Source organism: Pongo abelii, chromosome 12, assembly GCF_028885655.2.
Source record: "Pongo abelii isolate AG06213 chromosome 12, NHGRI_mPonAbe1-v2.0_pri, whole genome shotgun sequence".
Lineage (NCBI taxonomy): Eukaryota > Metazoa > Chordata > Mammalia > Primates > Hominidae > Pongo > Pongo abelii.
Window position 1 is genome coordinate 100,334,684 of NC_071997.2, and position 27,561 is coordinate 100,362,244.

At 37.8% G+C, this 27,561-nt stretch overlaps 1 protein-coding gene across 23 annotated transcripts in view; it reads right to left on the reverse strand.

Annotated features, from left to right (window-relative positions):
* The window catches only part of BIRC6 (baculoviral IAP repeat containing 6), a 258,994-nt gene that overhangs the window by 204,870 nt on the left and 26,563 nt on the right, over window positions 1–27,561 (reverse strand). For 22 of the 23 annotated variants that reach the window (XR_002913821.2, XM_063713739.1, XM_063713738.1 and 19 more), the window contains exons 4-9: window positions 22,702–22,895; window positions 19,501–19,612; window positions 16,052–16,134; window positions 10,370–10,592; window positions 10,132–10,292; window positions 5,228–5,286 (exon numbers count right to left, since the gene is read on the reverse strand). Coding sequence is in view for 21 of the 23 variants with exons in the window: in XM_063713739.1 (XP_063569809.1) it covers window positions 5,228–5,286; window positions 10,132–10,292; window positions 10,370–10,592; window positions 16,052–16,134; window positions 19,501–19,612; window positions 22,702–22,895 (832 nt within the window). In the remaining 2 variants the exon portion in view is untranslated. Of the gene's footprint in view, window positions 1–5,227; window positions 5,287–10,131; window positions 10,293–10,369; window positions 10,593–16,051; window positions 16,135–19,500; window positions 19,613–22,701; window positions 22,896–27,561 lie in introns of those variants that run through there. The other variant, XM_054548246.1, reaches the window with a different exon arrangement.

Consider the following 27,561-nt stretch of genomic DNA (forward strand, 5'->3'; position numbering starts at 1 on the left):
CAATAATAACATAAAGACCACTATAGGTTAGGCCAGACGCGGTGGCCCACGCCTGTAATCCCAGTACTTTAGGAGGCCGAGGCAGGCCAGATCACTTGAGCCCTGGAGTTTGAGAACAGCCTCTCCAACATGGTGAAACCCCGTCTCTACCAAAAACACAAAAAGTAGCCAGGCATGGTGGTACATGCCTGTAGTCCCACTGCTCAGGAGGTTGAGGCAAGAGAAATTGCTTGAACCCAGGAGGCAGAGGTTGCAGTGAGCTGAGATCACGCCACTGCACTCCAGCCTGGACGACAGAGTGAGATCCCGTCTCAAAAGAAAAAACCACTCTAGGTGACTTTTGAAAATACAAAAAATTAAAAAATATATATATATATACATATATATATATATATATAATTGCCTTTATGATTTAGATTGGAAAAACAGAGAAAAGGAAATAAATATAAAAGTGCTCAAGGCTGGGCGTGGAGGCTCACACCTGTAATCCCAGCACTTTGGCAGGCTGAGGAGGGTGGATCACCTGAGGTCAGGAGTTCGAGACCAGACTGGTCAACATGGCAGAACTCCCGTCTCTACTAAAAATACAAAATTAGCCAAGCATGGTGGCATTGCCTGTAATACCAGCTACTGGGGAGGGTGAAGCAGGAGAATCATTTGAACCCGGGAGGCGGAGGTTGCAGTGAGCCAAGATCACGCCATTGCACTCCAGCCTGGGCAAAAAAGCAAAATTCTGTCTTTAAAAAAAAAAAAAAAAAAAAAAAGAACTCAAGGTGACTCCATGAAGGTTTGAAAGTTACCCAAATAGGCTGGGCGCGGTGGCTCACGCCTGTAATCCCAGCACTTTGGGAGGCCGAGGAGGGTGGATCACAAGGTCAGGAGATCGAGACCATCCTGGCTAACACAGCGAAACCCCGTCTCTATTAAAAATACAAAAATTTAGCCGGGCGTGCTGGCGGGCGCCTGTAGTCCCAGCTACTCAGGAGGCTGAGGCAGGAGAATGGCGTGAACCCGGGAGGCGGAGCTTGCAGTGAGCCGAGATCGCGCCACTGCACTCCAGCCTGGGCGACAGAGCGAGACTCTATCTCAAAAAAAAAAAAAAGAATAAGTTGCCCAAGTAGAGCAATAAGCAACTGAGATTCATGAAGAACCACTTAGGGTAACTCAAAGCTCTGTTTACACCATTTTACACTATTTTATTCATGATCTCTTCTACATGCTCACTGGCATATCTAGAATTTCCCATAATCTGGGGATGATGTCACTTCACATAACATGACTACTACCCTCTAAAACGGAAATATTTTCTAGCTACAGCAGAAAAAAATTTTCATTATAAACATGATTTAATTGTATTAATGAAGCTGTTCACTTATTTAAATACTCATTTGGCTATAGTCACATGCAGCCTTTTTTCTGTCATTCAATATTCATTTATATTTTCTCTACAATTCAGATTGGAAATTGAAGGCTGACTGAGGTTTTTGTTTTTTTTTTGAGACGGAGTCTCGCTCTGTCGCCCAGGCTGGAGTGCAGTGGCGCAATCAACTGAGATATTTTTATAACATGTACTATACCACAATAAATCCCGATGATGCTCAACTGGACTAAACTGACAAATTTACTTAAATGTTTTCTTTCTAAACTATGGTAGGAAACTGCCAAGAAAAAACAATTTTGGTCTATGTATATATTATGACAAAATAAACCATAAATTACATATATTAACACAAATTTAAGTCAATATTCAAAGTAAATGGTATGTGAGGTGAGACTTTATTAAAAAGGAAAATATTACAAGTGGCATTATTACTTTGCTGCTTCTCAAATATTTATTCAACATGTGGGAAGCAGCATAAACTACACATTCTACTCAGAAGGGTGACAAAGCACACTGATGACTGACAAACGCCCTGCAGCAAAGAAACTTGTCAACTCTACCTATTTCAGAATTTCTAAAACCTACTAGGCCACAAAATAGATTTTTACACAATACCTACAAACGAGCACCAGCATAATATTCTTCAGACAATCATTTTAAAAACCCTTCTCTATTCTGCTTATTTGGGTAGTGTTAACCAAACTTCCTCAGGTAAGCAATTAGGTTTTATCTAGGCACTCTTCTAAAACTCAAATTTCAATTTGAACCCTTCTTTAGTTTCCTACCAAACATTCTTCTCAGTCTTCACAAGAAGCCATGTATACTTAATTCTGATCTGTGGTTCAAATACCAAACTTTTCTCTATGCAATCCTCTTAGATATCTTCAAACCTCATAACCTCCAACTAAAAAACAAATGTCTCTTCATCTGCACTCACATTTTTGAAATTAAGAAATATATTTCAATAGGCCGGGCACAGTGGCTCACACCTGTAATCCCAACACTTTGGGAGGCTGAGGGAAGTGGATCACTTGAGGTCAGGAGTTCAAGACCAGCCTGGCCAACATGGTGAAGCCCTATCTCTACAAAAAAATACAAAAATTAGGTGTGGTGGTAGGCGCCTCTAATCCCAGCTACTCGGGAGGCTGAGGCAGTAGAATTGCTTGAACCCAGGAGGCAGAGGTTGCAGTGAGCCAAGATCCGTGCCACTGCACTCCAGCCTGGGCAACAGAATGAGACTCCATCTCAAAAACAAAAACAAAACAGAAAAGAAATATATTTCATAATTCTTCAGACCGTATCATCCAGTTTGACGAAAATCACTTAAAACTGTGATTTCCATCAAATTGGATATGCTCTGATAAGTTTGAAATGGTACCTTATCACTTTTTAGATACTTCAGGAAGAGAAGACACCAATCATTAATATCAAATATATATACATGACTACTCTATAAGCCTCCATAAAGTCACCAATGGTCTTTCAACACAACAAAATTCGTTTAGAAGATACATACTTTTACTGTGAATGAAAAAGCTACTTACAAATCCTCAAATGAGGCAATTAAATATTTTGAACTGGAAAGATATTTTCTCTTACCATAGCTACTTTTTAATACATAAAGACAATTTTTAAACCCCTAAATGAAGTGTTATATGTAGTCAACAAAAATACATGATAATTTTCAAGACACTATGAGCTAAAGTAAACATGATTATAGTATGTTTAAAATGTGTGAAAAATCAAACAGGCATAGATTAAAAGAATAAAGGTAGAAAAAGGATAAGAAAATTGACCAAATACGAGTATTATAACTGCAAAAACATGTACTGAGATCCTTAGACCCAGGGAAAATAACAAAACTATGGCACACAAAGGAAAGGTTCCAGTGACAATCAAAAATAACTTAAAACAGCAAACACTTTACAAAGGAAAAACCGAAGTCCACAGTTTAAGTAATTTAACAAGACCAAGGAGTTATTTTTTGAAAGAGTTCAAAAACTTGGCCGGGCGCAGTGGCTCACATCTGTAATCCCAGCACTTTGGGAGGCTGAGGCAAGTGGATCAACTGAGGTCAGCAGTTCGAGACCAGCCTGGCCACAGAGGGAGACTCCGTCTCAAAAAAACAAAAGAAAGAGCCAGGTCTGGCCGGGCGCGGTGGCTCACGCCTGTAATCCTAGCACTTTATGAGGCCGAGGCGGGCAGATCACCTGAGGTCAGGAGTTCAAGACGATCCTGGCCAACATGTTGAAACCCCATCTCTACTAAAGACACAAAAATTAGCCAGGTGTGGTGGCAGGCACCTATAATCCCAACTACTCACGAGGCTGAGGCAAGAGAATCCCTTGAACTCGGGAGGCGGAGGCTGCAGTGAGCTGAGATCACACCACTGCACTCCAGCCTGGGCAACAGAGCAAGACTCTGTCTCAAAAAAAAAAAAAAAAAGAAACAAACAAACAAACAAAATGTAGTAGTAACCTCTTATGTTTTTGCAAAAGAACAAAATAGGAAAAGAGCATTAGCTTCCTCGGTCTACGTTTTTTTTTTAAAAAAAAAAAAAAACAATTTTTAACTTTTCTAGAACGAATTACACATTTGTACATTTTTAAGGGCATTTATCTGCCTTATTTGGTGATTTTTTTTGTTCATTGCTAGAACCACTTCAAAAGACTGCTAAGGATTAACCCAAAATTATCCAGTGTTCCATTTAGTGCCTTTCAAAAAAATTTGATGACAAATTATAAAGAATATTTACTACCAAATGCTAACTATAATTTTTTTGAACCGTAATATACAAAACCATTCCTCTTCTAAAAAAGATTTAAGTTATATATGTCCGTAGTACACAGCATCTGACATTAAACAATGGCCACAATTTAATAACAGTCACTTTTTAAAAATACTGGGTACTTCCCAGGCACCACACTTTATATGAACTTATCTTATCTAATTCTTTTTTTTTGAGACAGAGTTTCTCTCTTGTTGCCCAGGCTGGAGTGCAATGGCACAATCTCAGCTCACCTTAATCTCCACCTCCCGGGTTCAAACGATTCTCCTGCCTCAGCCTCCTGAGTAGCTGGGATAGGCATGCGCCACCACGCCTGGCTAATTGTTTTTTATTTTTAGTAGAGACGGGGTTTCACCACGTTGGCCAGGCTGGTCTCAGGTGATCTCAGGTGATCCACCTGCCGTGGCCTCCCAAAGTGCTGGGATTAGCGACATAAGCCACCAAGCCCAGCCTAATTCTTAAAACTCTAAATAACAGACTTTAATACCACTATGCTATATATCAGGAAATGCAATCTGACTATATTAACTAGAAGAGTTAGGATTTAAATTCTGACATAGTAAAACTATTTTGAAACATACTATTAGCTTTTCCTACAAAATAACATTAAAATACGAAGTATATTATTTTGCCCTAATATTTTATAAGCTAGTAAGGCAGCATTTACTTGTTGTTTTAATGTCTATAATTTCACACATTAAAATGTAGTTCTTTATTCACCTACATGAATAAAGAGCTTTAAACACTACTTTTAGTTAACAGAATACATTATACAAATAAAAACATTTAATTACCTGACATATGCGACAAAACTTTAATGTAACTATCCACTGTAATTCCTTTGGCTCAAATAGGTACCATTTAAATTTTAAATATGGAACACTATGTACATACTACTAATTTGAGATCTCTGACACACAATATTTCAGTCTTCTGTGTATACTAGCAAAAATTTAGAGTTAGCATTAACTAAGAAATTCAGAATTAAGTGGTAGTTAGCTGTATACACAACTGTGTAAAGAATTTTTTAAATACATTATCTAATACTTTTTACATACCTGTCACAGAATCTGATCTGGAATGCTCTTCACTGTCTGAATCCTCCAGTAAATCATCACTTAAATCAAAAAACAAAGTAAACAATTTGAATTTCAAAAAAAAGTATACATCATATGAGAAAGCAAAGAAAAAAGAACAGTTGGTTTTGTGGTTTTTATTGAGACAGGGTCTCAGTCTGTCATCCAGGCTGGAGTACAGTGGCAGGAACACAGCTCACTGCAGCCCTGACCTCCTCCTGGCCTCAACCAATGCTCCTGCCTCAGCCTCCCGTGTAGGTGGGACCACAGGCACACGCCACCATGCCCAGCTACTTTTTTTTTGAATTTTTGCAGAGACGGGGTCTCACCATGTCGCCCAGGCTGGTCTTGAACCTTTGGACTCAAGCAATCTTCCCACCTCTACCTCTCAAAGTGCTGGAATTATAGGCATGAGCCACTATGCCTAGCCTGAAAGTACAGTGTTAAAATCACTACTACGTATCTCAAACATAAAAAACAATTAAAATCGGCTTAAATGATATATAAAGAGTAGTTTGATATCATCACTGATTATAAACACTGACAAAAATCTTCTTAAATCACTAAATAAATGTCTAACTGAAATAGGGTGTGGAAACCTCTAAGAATCCATAATAACATTTGTAGGAATTTGAAGACTACTGTGTGACTAAGGACAGTTTGGGCAAACAAAAATATAAAAGACAGCAGCAGCTAATAAAATCAAGCACCAGCTTGCAGTAGTAAAACATTAAGAACTATTCTATTACTGAATTCAGGACAGCCTAAGCACGTGTGTATGTTTGTGTACTCACATGTACATGCAATTTTATTTTTGTTTTATATTTTGTTTTGGAGAGGCTAAGAACTCCTTTACATATAGGAAAACTATGACAACTCAGAAGATAGGGGGTCATCAGGACAAGACAAAGTCTTGCCTCTATCTGCTGACCTTGTGATCCACCCGCCTCGGCCTCCCAAAGTGCTGGGATTACAGACATAAGCCACCGCGCCTGGCCTACGATGTTATTTTCTACGGAATATGAAGTGGTATTCCGCATTGAAAATGCTTAAGGATATTACTGCACTCCAAGGCAATGTTTGAAATATTTTGGGGCGGCTAGGGGGAAATTCACTTTTATATTTTTGAAAAAGTTTGTCTGTTTTCGTTTTTTCAGGTGATAACAGTTGCCCACAAACCAATTTAATGCTGTAATTTACAAAAGCAAAAAATGCAAAAAAGTTTAAAATCAGCCGCTAATTCATTAGCCTAATTGGCTGGTTTCAGAGAAACAGGGTAAGTGTAAAAATGAATCCCAAGAAGACATATTAATAATTGGGAATTATCAAGAATGAAGAAGTCCAAACCAAGAAAACAGGTTTTAAGTATAGAATGGCTGCACATTAAGAAAAATAAATAACCAAGTATTAACCTGCTGTACTAAGATGAACAATAAAATTAAGTAGTAGTATGTTTTAAAGGAATTCAGGTGTCTTAATATTTCAAAGAGGGTTGCCAGGTAAAAGCCTTAAATTAGTAAAGAATATTTTATTCTGAAAGTTCTCAAAAATATAATCAGGGAACAGGCGCAGTGACTCACACCTGTAATCCCAGCACTTTGGGAGGGCAAGGAGGGAGGACTGCTTGAGCCCAGGAATTCGAGACCAGCCTGGGCAACATAGTGAGACCCCATTTCCACAAAAAATAAAAAATTAGCTGGGCATGGTGGTACATGCATTTAGTCCCAGCTACTTAGAAGGCTGAGGTAGAAGGATGTCTTGAGCCCAGGATGTAAAGGCTGCAGTGAGCCATGAGCCCGGGTGACAGAGCAAGACCTTGTTTCAAGAGAAGAAAAAAATTATATATATATATATTTGTAAAATCACATTCTTTTAAAATATTTTGTGACAAAAATATTTTATGGCTAAGGCCAGGTGCAGTGGCTCACACCTATAATCCCAGCACTTTGGGAGGCTGAAGCAGGCAGATCACGTGAGGCCAGGAGTTTGAGACCAGCCTGGCCAACATGGTGAAACTTGTCTCTACTAAAAATACAAAATTTACCCGGGCATGGTGGCGCGGGTCAGTCCCAGCTACTCAGGAGACTGAGGCACGAGAATCACTTGAACTTGGGAGGCAGAGATTGCAGTGAACCAGGATCGCACCACTGCACTCCAGCATGGGCAACAGCAAGACTCTCTCAAAAAAAAAGAAAAAAAATTATATGAATAAAATAACTAAATCGTACACTTACATGAATTTTATGGTTTGAAAATTACACTTCAATAAAACTTTTTAAAAAATCACATGTAGCTGGGCGTGGTGGCTCACACCTGTAATCCCAGCACTCTGGGAGGCCAAGGCAGGTGGATCACCTGAGGTCCGGAGTTCGAGAACAGCCTGGCCAACATGGAGAAACCCTTTCTCTACTAAAAATACAAAAAATTAGCCAGGAGTGGTGGTGGGCACCTGTAGTCCCAGCTACTCCAGGAGGCTAAGGCAGAAAAATCGTTTGAACCCAGGAGGCAGAGGTTGCAGTGAGCCAAGATTGCACCACTGCACTCTAACCTGGGCGACAGGGTGAGACTCTGTCTCCAAAAAAAAAAAAAAAAACATACATTTTAAAAAGAAACTAGAATACATATAAATGTTACCATAATTCCATAGTGTGATTATGACTATTCTATATTTCATCAATTTCCATTCCTGCATTTTCCCATTTTCCTGCAATAGGCATGCACTATTTATATAATAGGCACTGTATTTACTAAAGCCTTCTACATTTTGCAAAACCTTTTACAAAGCAATAAACATGCAAAATAAATATTATGGTTAAAGTAAAAATGTTTAGTTAAGATTATATGTGTTTCTGAAAACCAGACATACTAATATTATAAGAGTTACCTTGGTTTACAGCAATCCCATAAATAATTTCATTTACATTCAAGGAATTTTTACCAACTTGACCTGATATACAAATGACAAGTGAATCATCTAGAAGAAATCTTAATTCATTAAAATTAAATGTATTAGCATATCTTCTTCCTTAATTCAGAAGACAAATATTGTCTTCTAAGAAAAAACTGTCAAAAACAATTCCTTAGTCCTTCAATGTAAATAAGAAATAAAAACAAATTTTACAAAAACTATTCTAAGCAAACTATATTGCTAATTAAACTTCTTGGATAAGCTTAGATTTTTCCAATTAATTAATTATTCTTCAAGCTAATGAAACCCACATAGTATATTTTATAACCAAATATATTGGATCTTGTGTCACATAAAGTCAGAGATAGCATGGCTCATTATATTCACTATCAATTCCAACAGGACTGCTCCTACTTCTTGGGGAGGGGAAGTGAAGAGAGGGGGCTTAAGGTTAGGGATGAAGTTTCACCTCTTCAGCTTCCTCCTACCACATCAACTTAATGTTTTTGTATGATTTGTTTGTTTGAGACTTTCTTCAGAGAAAACTGAACTTCGACCCTAGATTGTAAATTTCTTAAAAGCAAGTAGAGATTACCTCAACTCAAGCACATTACCCTATATAATGTTGAGGAGTATTTCCACTAATAATACAGAATACATGTTTATCTAAAATGCACATTTTACCTAGGAGGGTGTGACTATATGTATATGGGTGTATCTAATCCTAGAAGTATATTTTGATTCCATTTTTAATCCCCAACTTCAAGACAAAGTTCAAATTAAAGTAAGTGCCTAGAAGGACATATAAATTTCATTATCTTCTATTACTTTTCCACTAACTTCTAAGAAATCACAGAAATCAAGCATGCTTAATATCTAGTCCTATTGGCAAAATATGGTCAGAAACTCAGACAACAGTTAAGCTGCTTTCCCATTAAGCTTTCAGAGAGATTTATATTAATAGAACAACCACAAGGCTTTAATCAACATGCTATTACCAAAAGGAACTAGACAGAAATAACACATATATTGTAAATTTTCCACTAATTCCATTAATGAAATAATTTCCATTAATAAAATTTTACATTACTCCTTAATGAAAGTACATCCCACCAAAGGGGTTGTGAAGTAAAATGATAAATCACTGACTACAGAGTAACACCTATCACATGTCAGTAACATAAGGAGCCCCTAGAAGTGAAATGGCAGATATTCTCAGTCTATCAAGACATCTGATCTCAGTTAAATAGCTCCATTTCACATGGCCGCCTACAGAATCTTCTTCCCCTCCACCTACAGAATCTTACTAGCCCAGTTCAGTCAAAACCACAGTGGTTCTTAGGAAACAAGTGGGTGAAGGAGGGTGATACTTTGACTCTCCCACCCCACCACAAAAATCAGGAATCTCTCAGAGAAGTTGAGTGAAGGAGAATCCAGAACAGCAATTTTACCAAAATACTTCTATAGCAATAATTATGGTATCTCAACTCACTGCTGACTACTGGTACACTGTTTTAAACAATTAGATCCTCTTGCCTCACCTCAGGTCATCCCATTATTATTGTTCATTAGCACTGCCATAATTTGAGGTGCTAATGAAAAAACAGAAACTGAAATCATCTAGTTCAACTGCTCCATGAAAAGATTTAGTAGAAGGTAAAACTACAATAGAATTTCATTTCATTATTTAGACTTTTCAATGTTGACTTTTCATCATCTGTTGTTCAATGTGGCAATTATTTCCAATTGACATAGATTGTGATAGAAAGTTAAGCATATTTTATAAATTATGGTGTTTCTGAATGAAGATTTTTCTTCAAGAATCACAGATTTCAGATTTGTAACCAAACATTTACTCTCTGATCTCTTAACTGCATAACTTTTTTTTCCTCCTCTTTAATTATTAGAACTATGAGAATATAAAATTTAGGAAAACATGTTAACATCTATTAAATACTACTAAAACAAACTCACATACCTATCTCCTTCCAATTTTGGTATATCTGAGCAACTAGAGGAGTCCTCCAGCCACGCCAAAGTTGGTCTCCTTGAATCAACTCCTGAGCTTGGGTCTCCTGATAGAATAAGCTGTTGTACAATTGCTGGATCATAGGCATTAATTTCAAACTTTAAGTGCACCTAAACAAATGAAAAGCCTAAGTTTACAACTGATCTTTTTTCAATTACTAATTTGTTACTTCAAAATTCAAACATACCTTCATAAGTTTGGAAACATCCCATATGCAGATCTTTCCTCGTTTAGTTGCAGCAGCTAGAAAATGAGGGCAGCTCCCCGACCCAAAGCAAGATATTCTGTCAGTTCCATCCGTACAAGGAAACTGTGCAGGACTTGTCGCAAGAGTGACTGACAATGGCACATTCTGTGTGTGCTCACCTTTCACAAATGGGCAGTTTGGGGAATGTCTTTCGTGTTCAGACCTTTACATAGATTAAGAAAAGAAAAGTTTACTAAAAATAAAGCAGTTCAGTTTGTACATTAAAACAGAACTCCAGGATCATCATCTTTTTTTAACTGAACTTAAAAGTATTCATCATTAAAGACTTAATATAACCAAATCATTCAGTTTTATGAAGATCACTCTAACATGTTCAACCGTTTACAATATTCATACATTCAATAGTCCGAACATTCAACAATAGCAGTTGTTACTCACTTTAACTGATTATAAAGTCAATCTCAGACAAAACTGAAAAACCAATACAATGCTGTATTACACACTACAAAATTGTTTAAACTCCTGTTATTTCCTCACACTGGTTTCCTACAGCTTTGAATGATTAACTACTATGTTTCAATTTAAAACTCTCCATATCTATCAGGGGCCACAACTATAAATGATACAGCTGAAACTCGATAAATGCCACTCATAACACAAAAAGTTATTTTACTAAATATTTTACTAAATTATTTTACTAAAAAGTTTTTTAGTAAAGATCTGAAAGCAGCCGGGTGTGGTGGCTCACGCCTGTAATCCCAGCACTTTGGGAGGCCGAGGCAGGTGGATCATGAGGTCAGGAGTTCGACGCCAGCCTGACCAACATGGTGAAACCCCATCTCTACTAAAAATACGAAAATTAGCTGGGCATGGCGGTGGGTGCCTGTAATCCCAGCTACTCAGGAGGCTGAGGCAGGAGAACTGCTTGAACCCAGGAGGCGGAGGTTGCAGTGAGCCGAGATCATGCCACTGCACTCCAGCCTGGGCAACAGAGCGAGACTCCATCTCAAAAAAAAAAAAAAAGATCTGAAAGCAGAAAGATCTCTAGTATGAATAAAATAATATATATTAAGAACACACAAATATACCTTATGTATTCACTATAGGATCAAATCAGACAAATAACTTTTAAATAAAATTTATTTCCTAAAAGCCTTAGGAATGTAAAGTTCATAAATTATACACTACTTCTTTCAAATAAATGCTTACTGAACAAGAAGAAATGTTAAATTAAAAACATAACAAGTTTAAGAAATATAAAATACAGGTTGGGCACCGTGGCTCACACCTGTAATCCCAGCACTTCGGGGGGCCAAGGTGGTTGGATCCTTGAGGCCAGGAGATTGAGACCAGCCTAGGCAACATACTGAGACCTCATTGCTACAAAAAATAAAAATAAAAATAATTAGCTGGGTGTGGTAGCATGTGCCTGTATTCCCAGCTACTCGGGAGACTCAGGTAGGAAGATCCCTTGAGCCTGGGAGTTCAAGGCTGCAGTGAGCTAAGATGGTGCCACTGCACTCCAGCCTGAGCAACAGAGCAAGACCCTGTCTCTAAAAAATAAAAAATTTAAAAATTTAAATTAAAATATAAAATACTAGAACCTCATATCAAGACTGGTATAATGACTTTAAGAATTATCTCAAATATTGTAAGCAGGATCAACTTAGCACCTATCTGCTCAACTTTATGATTCCTTTATATTTCTTTCTGGTTATTCCTTATTTTTATTTCTATTAGCTATAATTATAAGGCATTAGAAATGTCAGGATCCTGCTACCAAAATAAGAAACCATGAGTCAGGCGTGATGGTAAAGCATATAGTCCCAGTTAGTCAGCAGGCTGAGACAGGAGGACTGCTTAAGCCCAAGAATATGAGGCTGCAGTAAGCTATGATCACACCTGTGTACAGCCATTGCACTTCAGCCTGGACAATACAGCAAGACCCCGTATCTAAAAAATAAAATAGGGTGGGCGTGGTGGCTCACGCCTGTAATCCCACCACTTTGGGAGGCTGAGGTGGGTGCATCACTTGAGGTCAGGAGTTCCAGACCAGCCTGGCCAACATGGGGAAACCCCATCTCTACTAAAAATACATATATTAGCTAGGCATTGTGGCACACACCTGTAGTCCCAGCTACCTGGGAAACTGAGGCACGAGACTCTCTTGAACCTGGGAGGCAGGCATTGCAGTGAACCAAGATCGCGCCACTGCACTCCAGCCTGGGTGACAAAGTAAGACTGTGTCTCCAAAAAAATAAATAAATAAATAAATAAAATTTTAAAAATAAATGTTTCTTAAAGAACCATTGTTTTTAAACTCATTGTTTTATTTCCATGGCAAAGAAAGAACTTTACACATAAAACATGCTACTCCCTAAAATGTATGTATTTCTTTTTACAATGCACCTACAACTTACATATACAAATCCATCTATAAATCCTGGGCAATTTTTAATATGCAGATGTCTTTCCTAAATCCTTTTACAGTGCACTTCCAAGCAAATGACATTTGGGCCAGGTTCCCTCCCAGCTAAATCTAGTGTACTTTACCCCTTTCCATCTCTCTCTCTTTCCAGAGTTTTAACTTTTTCAATAAAATTTTATTTATACAAGTTACACGCGGCTATATAAAATAAAGCTAAAGACCCACATCAATTTTAAAACCTAATCCCAATAATTTCCAATCCCACCTCCAGGAAACCACCATTATAAATTTAAGTGATACATTTCTAAAATATTTTTTATAAGTTTACATACATAAATGTACATATAGAAAATATATGATGTGGAAGTATGTATGAAAAAAATTTTTAAAAATAAAATACAGGGTCTTAAATTGTTAAACAATTGGTGTCACTGTACATGACACATATACATTTTATCATGTATTCAATCATCTATCATTCTATTAATACAAAAGATTTCTTGATACAGGAACATATCTGAAAGTTACTGAGGGTGATTAACAGAGATCTTACTGTTCATTCCCCTTAACTGTTGGACCACAGTCTATTATATGAACATATCACATTCTATTTGGCTATTCCCCTCCTGATTGGCATTTAAAAGGATTCCGATTTTTAACTGAAGTGACCATCCACGTTATGCCTCTGTGCATACAAAAGCAATTAACTCCCTAGGATACGTAAATAGAAGTGGAATTGCTAGTTACTAGGGTATGGTCCATTTTTTTATGTTTTTAACTTCAACCTCCCTCCAAAGTAACTCTATCAACTCACACAGTCAAAATATGAGTCCCATTCGCCCTTTCAAATTTTGCCTTTCCCCTTTACAATTCAGAAGGTGCCTAGGTTTCCCAGCGTCCATCAATCCTCTTCCCTTCTACCCATTTGGAAGACTTGCCCCAGGCCTTCAGAGACCAAATCAACTTCTTGAGTGTTTGAGGAATCCCAAATGCTGGTGCAAAGAAGAGGTAGACTCCCTGAATCCCTGGCCATGTCAAGAAAACATGGGTTTTGAGTAGCCCAAGTTGGAAATTTTAATCAACTTTCCATAGAAAATATTTACAAAGATAATATTTGATAATACTGTATAATTTTTCAGGTATAGGTTAAATAACTTTTTTAGGATTTGCTTAGGGACCTAAAAAATACACATTAAAATGGTATATATATATATATATATATATATATATATATATATATAAAATATAGCCTTTATGGGGAAAGACAATTCCAAACAGAAACTCAACTTAAATTGAAAATTGCTCATACAATAGGTCCCCCTCTTATCCACAGCTAGTCACTCTTTTTTTTGAGATGGAGTTTCACTCTTGTTGCCCAAGCTGGAGTGCAATGGTACAATCTCGGCTCACTGCAACCTCCGCCTCCCCAGTTCAAGCGATTCTCCTGCCTCACCCTCCCGAGTAGCTGGAATTACAGGTGCACACCACCACGCCCACATAATTTATCGTATCTTTAGTAGAGATGGGGTTTCACCATGTTAGCCAGGCTGGTCTTGAACTCTTGACCTCAGGTGATCCACCCGCCTCGGCCTCCCAAAGTGCTGGGATTACAGGCGTGAGCCACCGTGCCTGGCCCACAGCTTCACTCTCTATGGTTTCAGTTACTCACGGTCAACCATGGTCCCAAAATAGATGAGTACAGTACAGTAAGATATTTTGAGAGAGAGAAACACAGACAGACTGACCACAGTCACAGAACTTCTATTACAGTATATTGTTAAAATTGTTCAATTTTAGGCCAGGCGCAGTGGCTCACACCTGTAATCCCAGCACTTCGGAAGGCCGAGGCGGGTGGATCACCTGAGCTCAGGAGTTCGAGACCAACCTGGCAAACGTGGTGAAACCCCGTCTCTACTAAAAATACAAAAATCAGCTGGGCGTGGTGGTGCACACCTGTAATCCCAGCTACTCGGGAGGCTGAGGCAGGAGAATTGCCTGAACCCGGGAGGTAGAGGTTGCAGTGAGCCGAGATCGCGCCACTGCACTCCAGTCTGGGCAACAGAGCAAGACTCCATCTGAAGGAAAAAAAAATGTTCAATTTTATTAGTTATTGTTATTAATCTCTTCCTGTGCTTAATTTATGAATTATACTTTATCATAGGTTATGGATGTATAGGGAAAAAAATATAGTATGTATATGGTCCAGTACCATCAGCTGTTTCAGGTATCCAATGGGTCCTGGAATGCATGCCCTGCAAATAAGGGGGACTACTGTATTCAACTCTCTGCCTGCAGATAGATACAACTTGAATTTTTCATACAGTATTTTCCAGTCTGAACTCCATAGGTACACTGCAATACATTTTAGCAAGTTTGCCCCATGCACATCAGCTGATTTAACATTCAGAGACCTCAAACTGATTTTCATACAAAATAAGCAACATATCCTAAAACCAAACCCTGGCTCTATCACTAAAAATATGCTCTTCAGCAAATTTTATTCTTTTCATTTTAAAATGGGATAGTAACTCCTATCTCATAGAGTGACTGTAAAGGTTAAACTGGAAAATATTCATAGTTAGTTCTCTCCTATAAAATGGAGATTACAATAGTACCTACTTCACAGGGAAACATGAAAATTAAATGATTTAAAAATACATAAAGTATTCAGAATGGTACCTAGTATATACCATCTTATATAAATATTTGCTATAATAATATACTATTATTTCTATTAATAAGACCTCAGAATAGTTATTTGTAAAAATGAAGTTTCAATACATGATCTCTAATGTTTAACCAGGTTCTAAAATTTCATGCACTAAAATTCGGAGACATCAAAGACTCCCTAAAATTACTTCAAAATTAGAAATGTATACTATAAGGCTCTCTCCATGGATTCTCTACTGACAACCTGCTCTCAACAGACCAAGATTCAACTGCTAAAGCTCACGCTGGAGTTCACTTTACCACAGCTTTCCGATTTTCAGTTAGAGTATGGTTCTGTTGTTTGGTACTTCCCTCGTGTACAATTTTTAGAAAGTCAAACTTACAGACACTGTATGCCAGGTGGTGTGCCAGAGTACAGACAGGGCTATCTCATTCTCAGGACAATGACAAAAATATAGGCAGCAAAAAGGCAAAAAATTATATCATAAACAGAAAAGTAAAATTTAGAAGCATTATTTACATGACTGACTTAGCCTATTATGCCCAGAAACATCAAGACTCACCAAGGTTCATCAGTAGGTTCCCAACAAACGAGGCATACACTACAAGTAAAACACATGGCTCTATCATCTCCAGATGAGGCAGGCTGCAAAATTATAAAGAAAAGAGACAGAAAAGGTAAATCATTATTAAAATAGCTTTATAATAAAAGTTATTTTTAAAAGTTCATAATTTTAAGTAAAATTCTACACTGAAAATAAGAAAATTAGCCTATAATATTAGGTCCAACAATACACTGAAACCTCCAAATATTTATTAATTGCCTGCATTATTTGAAAATTCAGAAAATGACCACTAAATCAAAGAGAGGTACACATATACAAAATCCCTGATCTAGTACTTTTCTAATTGCTATACTGAAGTATCTGAAACGTTAAGTATAAGAGAAAGAGTCTGGCTGGTTTACACTGTTTCTGTTGTTGTTGTCGTTGTTGTTGTTTTTGAGACGGAGTCTCACTCTGTCACCCAGGCTGGAGTGCAGTGGCACAATCTCGGCTCACTGCAAGCTCCGCCTCCCTGGGTTCAAGCGGTTCTCCTGCCTCAGCCTCCCGAGTGGCTGGGACTACAGGCGCCTGCCACCACGTCCAGCTAATTTTTTTGTATTTTTAGTAGAGATGGGGTTTCACCGTGTTAGCCAGGATGGTCTCAATCTCCTAACCCTGTGATCCACCCCCTCAGCCTCCCAGAGGGCTGGAATTACAGGCGTGAGCCCCGCACCCGACCTCTTATTGTTTTTTAAAGAGACAGAGTCTCTTTAAAACTGTCTCTTTTAAAGAGACAGAGTCTCTTTAAAACTGTCTCTTTTAAAGAGACAGAGTCTCAGGCTGGAGTGCAATGGCACAATCATAGCTGACTATAGCCCTGAACTCGTTGGCACAAGTGATCCTCCAACCTCAGCCTCCCAAGCAGCTGGAACTACAGAAGTGTTTCACAATACCCAGCTAATTCTGTTATTTTTTTTTGTAGAGACACGGTCTCCTTACAGCATCCAGGCTGGTCTCAAATTCCTGGGCTTAAGCGATCCTCCTGCCTTGGCCTCCCTAAGTGCTGGGATTACAAGTGTGAGCCACTGTACCAGCCAATGGGTTTATTATTAAATATTAAATCACATACAACTATATAAGAAGGGCAAGTAAAAAGGGAAAGCAAAGTAGTCAATCTAATTCACATAATATGGAATCTAATTCATACAACATAGGACAAAATGCTATATATATTTCAATTCAAGGGCCAGGCACAATTTATATATATATGTATATATTTTCAAAACCTGAACTGAAATATACCTGAAAACTAATATTAATATTTGTGAACATTTACTTTATAGATGCAAACTTACTATACATTTTAGAAGATTACAAATAATCAGCCCTTAACATTTCCTAGAATCAGAGGATTCTAGGAAACCTATTATTTCACCTTTCTGCAAAGACAGAATATAATGAACAATAACTCAAGAGAAAGAAAAAAAAAAAAATCAAGGCATCACTTAACAGAGACTCTTAGAAAATTACACCAAATTAAAAGAAAGATAAGTTGCTAGAAAAATGGTCCATGTTTAATCCTTAGTTTAGAGAAATTATTTCACTGATTCTAATATTAGCCAGTCTCCAAACTTACCTATCTGTAACAGGAAATCTGACAAACTTTGAATAAAATATTCACACATATATATATATAGTTTTCTGGTTTAATTTTAGTAAAGATGTTCAGAATACTTGAAGATAACGAAGGAATAATCAATCTTCAGATTCTAAATGACAGTTACTTTAACGTACTTCAAAATGTACTTGAATTCTTAAATTAGGCCAGGCACAGTGGCTTACACCTGTAATCACAATACTTTAGAAGGTTAAGGCAGGCAAACTGCCTGAGCCCAGAAGTTTGAAACCAGCCTGGGCAACATAGTGAAATCTCATCTCTACAAAAAATAAACAGAATTAGCTGGGCATGGTGGCACATGCCTGTAATCCCAGCTACTTGAGGGGCTAAGGTGGGAGAACTGTTTGGAAGCTGACGCTGCAGTGAGCTGTGATCATGCCACTGCACTCCAACTTGGGTGACAGAGCAAGACCCTGTCCCAAATAAATAAATAAATAAAGTTCATGCTTTATTTAAACTGACATATAAGTATTAGATTTCTTAGATTCTTTTAGCAGTGGTAAAACAGTGGTAAGCCAGTCTGTACCACTCAGTTTAAGTTTCCTATTAAATAACATATTACATCTAGCTAAAATCATTTTTCTTAACTTCCCTCTAATTCAGCAAAGCTTTTTATAATGTCCCATTCTTATGCCTCTGTATCATGTTAATTCTTACACTTTATACCCTCCTCTTTTCCTACACAAAACTATGTTTTTCTTGACTAATTCTTCCTCTACCTATGCAACTTAATCAGTTCTTTAATGCACAGATATTCAAGTTGCAATGCACTACCTGTAATGCTGCTTCTGTAGTTATCTAGTATATGGGTAATTTGTATCCCAACTAAAATGAGAATTTTGAAACTGTAAAACTGCTTTTATTGCATTACCCTAAGCATCTACTACTGTGTTATGAATGCAGATGTCAAACACTGGAAATAAACATGTATCAAAATAGAATACTTGTCAGAAACCAAATCTGAAGAATACTATTTGTTGATTTTATTAAAAAATTATGGCCTAGCACAGTGTCTCACACCTATAATCCCAACACTTTGGCGAGGATGAGGTGCGTAGATCACTTGAGCAGGAGTTCGAGACCAGTCTGGGCAACACCAGAAACCCTGTGTCTACAAAAAAAAAAAAAAAAAATTAGGTTGGTGCAAAAGTTAGCCAGGCCCCGTGGCACACACCTGTAGTCTCAGCTACTCAGGGAGGCTGAGGTGGGCGGATTACCTGTGCCTGGGAAGGTTGAGACTGCAGTGAGTGGTGATAAGGCCACTGTACTCCAGCCTGGGCAACAGAGTGAGACCCTGTCTCAAAAACAAAAAATAAAAATAATTGTTTTTAAAAAAAGTTGTATCTAATCTGAAGGAAAATACTCAGTTAATTGCTTAAACAATTTTTTTCCTGGCCTGGCATGCCTGTAATCCCAGCACTTTGGGAGACCGAGGCAGGCAGATCACCTGAGGTCAGGAGTTTGAGACCAGCCTTGGCAACATGATGAAACCCCATTTCTACTAAAAATACAAAAATTAGCCACTAAGTGATGGTGCACACCTTTAATCCCAGCTACTCAAGGAGGCTGAGGCACAGGAATCACTTGAACCCGAGAGGCGGAGGTTGCAGTGAGCCAACATTGTGGCACTGCACTCCAGCCTGGGCAAACAAAACAAGCATACATGCGTACAAGCAAGCATACAAGTTGCACAAAATAAGTTTCTGAAAAAGTAAAAAAAAATGTGATAATTTTGCTGAGGGCTACAAAGGCATACTGAGAAAAGTATTTTTTTATATTCTTTTTTTACCTGATGATAAAATCCAGCTTGAGCCATGGGATCTGGTTGTGCCCACCTATAGCCTACATGAGGCCATGAGGTAAATGTCTCCCGTCTGTTTGCTTCACTATACATCAGTGATCTAAAAGTAAACACACTTTATGTAATTGAAGTTAAGCATCAAATCACAGTGAAACTTCTATTTAACAATGCAAAAAATAATTTTACTGGGTTATCAGCAAAAACTGCAAATGGTCTGATGATCAAGTTCAATTTTTTACTTTAAACTAAAAACGGTAATTTTTGGGAATTTCCCTTAAACAGAAAGGGAAGGAGAAAACCTGATTGGTGGCTGCAGTTGATAAACAATTCCAGGGGTAGATTACATATGTTTTCATATTAAAATATATCAGCTCACTAAGAGTCAAACTATAACAGAAAGTACCAGAGTAATTTTTTAAAGGATGATAGTAAACTTTTAGAAAAGTCCAAAAGATTTTAAGTAAGAAAGGACTGATAAGCAAAGCTTATTCATCCTAACATAAAATTACAACTGATAACAGAAAGAAAAAGTGGCAAAGGTCATGACAAAGAGAACAGGAAAATACTCTTCTAAAATCTTCACTTAAATTAGCACATGATTTTCTATAAAATTGCTAGTAACTTTAGGTTTACTCATAGTTGTATTCAAGTTTTTAAACAAATAGCTGTTGGGTTAGAAAAGCATTTTCAGTTTCACATTATATGTGTCTTTAGGATCAGTCTTAGAACAGAACACCTATCTCATTTTGTTATATCACCCAACAAAACAGCAGTAGCATCCAATAGACCCCAACTCAAACCTTCCATAGACCTAAGTTCATCAAAGCCTTCATAGGCTCCTAGATTGATTTTTAATGAAACAAACACCACAGTCTGTATCAAAATTAATATTTTGGGACATTTTTAACACCTCTAAAAATATCGAATATCCCATCTAATGGCTGCATTTCCTAAAATACAACATTTACCACAGCTTGCACTGATTTCTTTAGAAACACTGCAACTGTTTGCATAGAAAATAGCTCTGCAGAGCTGACTCTTTTATAATCTCAAAATAGGCACAGATCTCAGACAAGAAGCACTTGTTCTAATTACGTATTTTTCTTTTTTTCCCATCTCAGACATATCCCAAAGAATATTTTAATGACAGCCATGGCACATATCACCAGATAATCTGATTAAAAATGATAGTCTGCATGTTGCCCAAGAGATTACTACTATAGAATATAAAAATTCGGCCCAATTGTTAACTAATAAAAGTTATATACGTAACAACAAAATCACTTAACTAACAAAAAGAGGGTAAGTGATTAAGCAGAAATCAGTTTACCAAAAGATAAATTAATAAATATTGCTACTGAACTAGAAGAGCCATACTAAAAATAATAGAAAGTTTAAAATGAATTTATTCAATAGTGCCTTTGATAACATCAGCACATACTATTTATAAATGTACTTCAGAAAGATGCTTAGGAAATTACAAGTCACATCCAATGAAAATGTAAAAATATAAATACTACAGCTGGGCACAGTGGCTCACACCTGTAATCCCAGCACTCTGGGAGGCCAAGATGGGTAGATCACCTTGAGGTCAGGAGTTCGAGACCAGCGTGGCCAACATGGTGAAACCCTGTCTCTACTAAAAATACAAAAAATGAGCCAGGCATGCCGGGTGCAGTGGCTCACGCCTGTAATCCCAGCACTTTGGGCGGCCGAGGTGGGCGGATCATAAGGTCAGGAGCTCGAGACCATCCTGGCTAACACGGTGAAACCCCACCTCTACTAAAAATACAAAAAATTAGCTGGGCATGGTGGCGGGCACCTGTAGTCACAGCTACTCGGGAGGCTGAGGCAGGAGAACGGCATGAACATGGGAGGCAGAGCTCACAGTAAGCCAAGATCATGCCACTGAACTCCAGCCTGGGCAAGAGAGCAAGACTCCATCTCAAAACAAAAATATAAAAAAAGAAAATTTGGCTGGGTGCAGTGGCTCATGCCTGTAATCCCAGCACTTTGGGAGGCCAAGGCGGGCAGATCACCTGAGGTAGGGAGTTCAAGACCAGCCTGACCAACACAGAGAAACGCTGTCTGTACTAAAAATACAAAATTAGCCGGGTATGGTGGCACATGTCTGTAATCCCAGCTACTAAGGAGGCTGAGGAAGGAGAATCCCTTGAATCTGGGAGGCAGAGGTTGCGGTGAGCCGAGATCGTGCCATTGCACTCCAGCCTGGGCAACAAGAACGAAACTCCATCTCAAAAAAAAAAAAAAAAAAAAAATCAGCCATGCATGGTGGTGGACGCTTATAATTTCAGCTACTCAGGAGGCTGAGGCAGGAGAATCTCTTGAACCTGGGAGGCAGAGGTTGCAGTGAGCCGAGATCGCGCCACTACACTCCAGCCTAGGCGACAAGAGTGAAACTCCATCTCAAAAATAAATAAATAAATACTACATGAAAAGGCAAACAAAATTCTAATCAAAATTGCTGGGTATTATATTTCAGTATAGCATTTCTAAACCTCGGTACTTTTAGTAAGAACCTCAATGTCATTTCATATAGCAAATCATTTAAGTTTTTAAATGAATGTGTTACTGGCTTTTTAATTAGTTAAACAAAATAGGCATTCAAAAAACCTCTACCAAAGAAAATGATGGTTTAGGTATGATTTTTGTAATACTGTTTAAATCCAGTGCGAGCAGCATAAAAAATGTTAACTCAAAATTATTCCTATTATTTAAAAAAAATTTTTTTTTCATTATAAAATGATAGCACTTTCCTTATACTCACATTAGGGCACGGTAAATTAGGCAAAATTTATCTCAAAGGTCACAAAATGTCATCAATGGAAAATAGTTATTATTCATTGAATAATTATAGTAATTTTAATTTGACTAAAATATTTACTAAGCAAGTACTAAACTGGAATTTTCAAAATGTGGCTTTATAATTCCTTCAAATACCTTTAGTGTACTAAAATATAGTGTTTAAAAATAGCAATTCAAGTAGTAGTTTACTTTAAATCTGGTTTTCAGATTCTAATTCATATTGAATTTTTTTAAATTTCAAAATTAGGCTAGAAATTTGAAATTTTTAAAAATCATAACCAGATTTTCTAGTTATTCTTGTTTAATGCAAAAACTAATCAATTCTACCTCACTGTCACCTTTCTCTGTTAGCAAGGTTCATACCTGTCTACAGAGCGGCCTGGCCCCACTCCGAGTTCCGGACGTGCACTAGGTAAGAGGTAAGACAATCTGTCCATCACTGAGGATGCCACAGGTAAGGCAGCAACATTTTGATTTATTTTCTTGAGTTCATTTACAATGGCACTGGCAATGGACTTCAACACATGATGAGGAAGATGAAATGTAACTGTGGCCCACTGAAAGAAAATGGGAGTATAAGCAAAGGAAAATGTACTCAACAGTTTTAACCAAAATCATAACTTAACCATTATCAAATAAAGAACACTCGTCAGTTTTCTTCATTAGTTTATCATTTAAAGCAGAAACTTGCAGTTATAAAAAAAACAATAAAATATTTTACAAAAGCCAAGATATGGAACCAATCTAAGTATCTATCAATGGGTGACTGGGTAAAGAAAATGTGCAGTAAAGGCCAGGTGCAGTGGCTTACGCCTGTAATCCCAACACTTTGGGAAGCTTAGGAGGAATTAGTTTTAGTGATCTGGTGGTGACTGCAGTTACTAATCATGTATTGTATATTTCTTTTTTTTTTTTTTGAGACGTTGTCTTACTCTGTCGCCAGGCTGGAATACAGTGGCGCAATCTCAGCTCACTGCAACCTCTGCCTCCTGGGTTCAAGTGATTCTCCTGCCTCAGCCTCCTTGAGTAGCTGGGATTACAGGCATGCACCACCATCCCCAGCTAATTTTTTTGTATTTTTAGTAGAGACAGGGTTTCACCAGGTTGGTCAGGCTGGTCTCGAACTCCTGATCTAATGATCTGCCCGCCTCGGCCTCCCAAAGTGCTGGGATTACAGGCATGAGCCATTGCACCCGGCCCATGTATTGTATATTTCAAAATTGCTAAAAGAATAGATTTTAAACATTCTCATCACAAAGAAATGGTAAGTAGGTGAGTTGATAGATATGTTAATTAGCTTAATTTAATCTTTCTATAATGTATACATATATTACAACATCACATTATACCCCATAAATATATACTATTATTTGTCTATGAAAATTTTTTAATTTTTTAAATGAAACCTCAACTAACTATTCTGGAAAAGACAGTTCAGAACCAGATAGTAACATACGTTCTTATATATATCACCAAAAATTAAGGACAACTAAAATCATCTGTCATTTTTCCTATTCATCCAGCACAATGTTAAGCACAGAGTAGGCACTCAAATACCTCCATCCATAAGAATATATTTAGACAATTACCATTACTGGGGTATATGAGGATTTAGTTCAGCTTAGCAGATGCATGTTTTTGTTGCTGTTGTCACCATAATCCAGCAATAGCAACTAAAAACATAGGCCTTATAGTCACACATCTGGATTCTGAGCCCAGCTTCGCCCATCAGCAATATTTGATAAATGTTAGCCATGATTATTTAATATTACAACAATTACTGAAGTTAGACCACAAAAATGCTAAGTACTATTCTCCCAGAGAAATAAGTCTATAATGTAATTTCATCTTTATATCCTGTCTCCAGTTCACCCATGAAGGGTTTCTACTCTTGTCTAGTTCACTCAAGGCAGCCTAGTAAATTATTATTTATCTATACAATACTGGAAAAACTTGTGGACAAAAATATGACTTGAATTGCTAAAAAAAAAAAAAAAGAGGGAGAATAAAAACTTCTAGATCTAATTAATCTGTTCACAGATCAGAGCTTTTTATTGAAAGGGAGGATGACTCCCCTTGAGAAAGGATCCTACTATACCCCAACTATACATAGTACTGTGAATCATACTCCAAATCTTCCCTCAAAAAGACCTATGGGCATTCACTACAGTGACTGTGCATGGGGGAAAAGATCTTTCAGGCATTACAAAAACATGGCACTGAACTGACCTAAAACATCACTGTCGTCCACGAAAGAGGGCACATAGGATGGTCAAGCGATTAATAAAGTTTTGGCCCAAAGCTGTCTCAGAGAGTTCTATGGGTCTGTAAATCCTTATTGCATAATAGTTACTTCCCCGGTTCCTGAATGCATAATATAAAACAGGCAACTGAAAACAATGCCCAAATTAGCTCTCTGCTCTTCTCTGTGGGCCAGTAATATAGAAAACACCAAGTACAAGCCCTTAGAACTTTCCTTCTCTACAAAGATATTAAACTAAAGCAATGCTACATTCCTGAAGAAATTTTTTAGATTAATGCCACTGTAAAAGATTTGAGGCTGGGCACAGTGCCTTCATACCTATAATACTAGCACTTTGTTGAGACTGAGGATGGAGGTTCGTTTGAGCCTAGAAGTCTGAGACCATCCTGGTCAACATAGCAAGATCTCATCTCTACTAAAAAATAATAGCCAGGCGTGATGGCATGCACTTGTCATCCCAGCTACTCAGAAGCCTTGAGGTGGGAAAATCACTTGAGCCCAGGAGGGCAAGGCTACAGTAAGCCAAAATCACACCACTGTACTCCAGCCTGAGTGACAGAGCAAGACCCTGTATTGGAAAAAAAAAAGAGAGAGAGAGAGACTTAAAAGATACAGAGGTAATCAAATGACCTCGTCCCCTTTACTGGACTGTTGTAAATGAATCTTGAAGAATGACTGTGGATGGTAAACTATCAGGTGGTGACTTTCATTGCAGCTGCTTTTCCAGATGAGGTATCTTTATTAAAGCAAATCAACAAATCCCCTGATATCTGGTAGATAGTTACAGTTCTATCCAGTATTTTTCTATCTTTAGTTTTAAGGACTATACAAAAAGTCCACTTTAACCTGGCAGGAACAATAATAAATCTTTGCAGTCTTTCCCTAAGACCACATCTCACGTTCTAGAAATCCTGATCATCCTAACATCCTGCAGATCAACATACTGGTCCACTACATCATGACAGCACGCTGATTGGTCCAGATGAAAAGGAAACAGCAAGGAAATTAAATGCCTTACTAAGGTGCAAACCAGAGAACAAGAGTAAGAAAAACTCAAGATTCTGCAACCGTGGTTAAGTTGCAGAGGTCCAGAGGTCTGGTCATGTCAGGATATTCCCTCCAGACTGAAAGACAAGTTGCTCCAACTTGTAACACCAACCACACAAACAAAAGCCACAGTACTTAGTGGGCCTACTTGGATTTGGGAGCCAATATTTAGCATACTTGAATGTGTGCTCTAATCCAAGTATCAAGAAATATATAAGGCTGCCAATTTTGAGTAAGGTGCAGAACAAGAAACTCTGCAACAAGACCAGACTGTACTGCAAGATGCTCTGCCACTTTTACCTTAAGAGCACTTTCAATGACATTGACACTAGAAGTCCACAGCAAATAATGATGCTGTAAGGAGCCTGTGGCAACCTAATTGGGACAATCACACAGCAGAATGCTAGGGTCTTGGAGCAAAGCCACACCCTCTCATGCAAATGACCATTCTCCTTTTGAAAAACAGCTCCTAGTTCCTTACTAGTCCCAGATAGAGATTAATATCTATCTACGAAACTAATGCCAACGAATTCAGAGCTGTCCAAATGTTATCTGACACACCAACCATAATATTGAGCACAAGCAACAAGTATCCTTCAAGTGTTTTATAAAAGATCTGTCTTGACAAAGTCCAAAAGGCAAAAACTGAATAAACAAGTGGCTCAGAATTCAATACCTACTCCCACTATAATGTCTCCTCCTTGTTCTACATCAATAGCTTCATGGGGAACTCCTTATGATGAAATAATATGAGGGGAAAATACTCTTGGCCCTGATTTACAGATGGTTCTGCAATGATATGCTGGTATTACCCCGAAGTGGATGGCTACAGAATTACAGCCCGAATCACAAGGAGAGGGGTGAAGGTAAATCTTCTCAATAGACAGAACTTCAGTCAGTATATATGACTGTTCTTGTATGGATTTAGAGTTGGCTAGAAGTAAAGATCCTCACTAGTTAACAGAGAGTTGCTAATTTGTTAGCTAGATGGTCAGGCACTTGGAAGAAACAGAACTAGAAGACTAGCAGCAAGGAGGTCAAAAACAAGGTCTGTGAATAGAACTCTCAGAGGGTAAGAATATGTATGAAATATGTCAATGCAGACCAAAAGGCATGCATTTCAGAGGAAATGGGAGAAGTTATACACATTACATACATGAAGTAAGCCTCTCTCCATGGGCACTCCAGTGCTTGCTCAATGGACCTGTGTGCAAAATACCATGGCAACCGATATGGAGGCTATGCACAGGCCCAAAAATGTAAACTTCCCTGTACCAATACTAACCAGGCTACAGCTGTTGCTGATTGCCTAATCTGCCAAACAGCAGTTACCAAAGTTGGGTGGCCAATATCACGCCATTTCCCAGGTGGAACAGCCAGCTATCTGATGGTAGGTTGATTATATGGGATTCCTAGTCATGGACTAGGCAGCAATTTGTCTTCAACATAACAAATATATATTCTGGGTATGCATTTACCTGTTCTGTCCATAGTTTTCTGCTGTAATATTATATAGTCCATTGCCTGTGGACTGACAGAATGTCACGCTATTGTAGAAAACTTTGCTTCTGATCAAGAAAAGTATTTCAAAGCAAAAAAAAAAAAAAAAAAATCTTTTTCCACTGGTCTTACTGTGTATCATCCTGATGAAGCCGGCCTGGCAGAAAAGCTCAATGGCCTACTAAAGACTCATTTTCAATGCTAACTGAAAGAGACATGCTGAAAGGTTATGGAGTTCTACCTTACAAGATGAAGCATATGCTTTCAATCAACCAAAAATGTATGATATAGTTTCTCTGAGCATGCCCACTATTATATTTAATAAACCCATTCACAGATTTTTTTTAAAGCTTTCAGCTCTACAGGTCTTACTCCCAAGGGAGGAATGTTCCAGTAGGAGTACAACAACACTT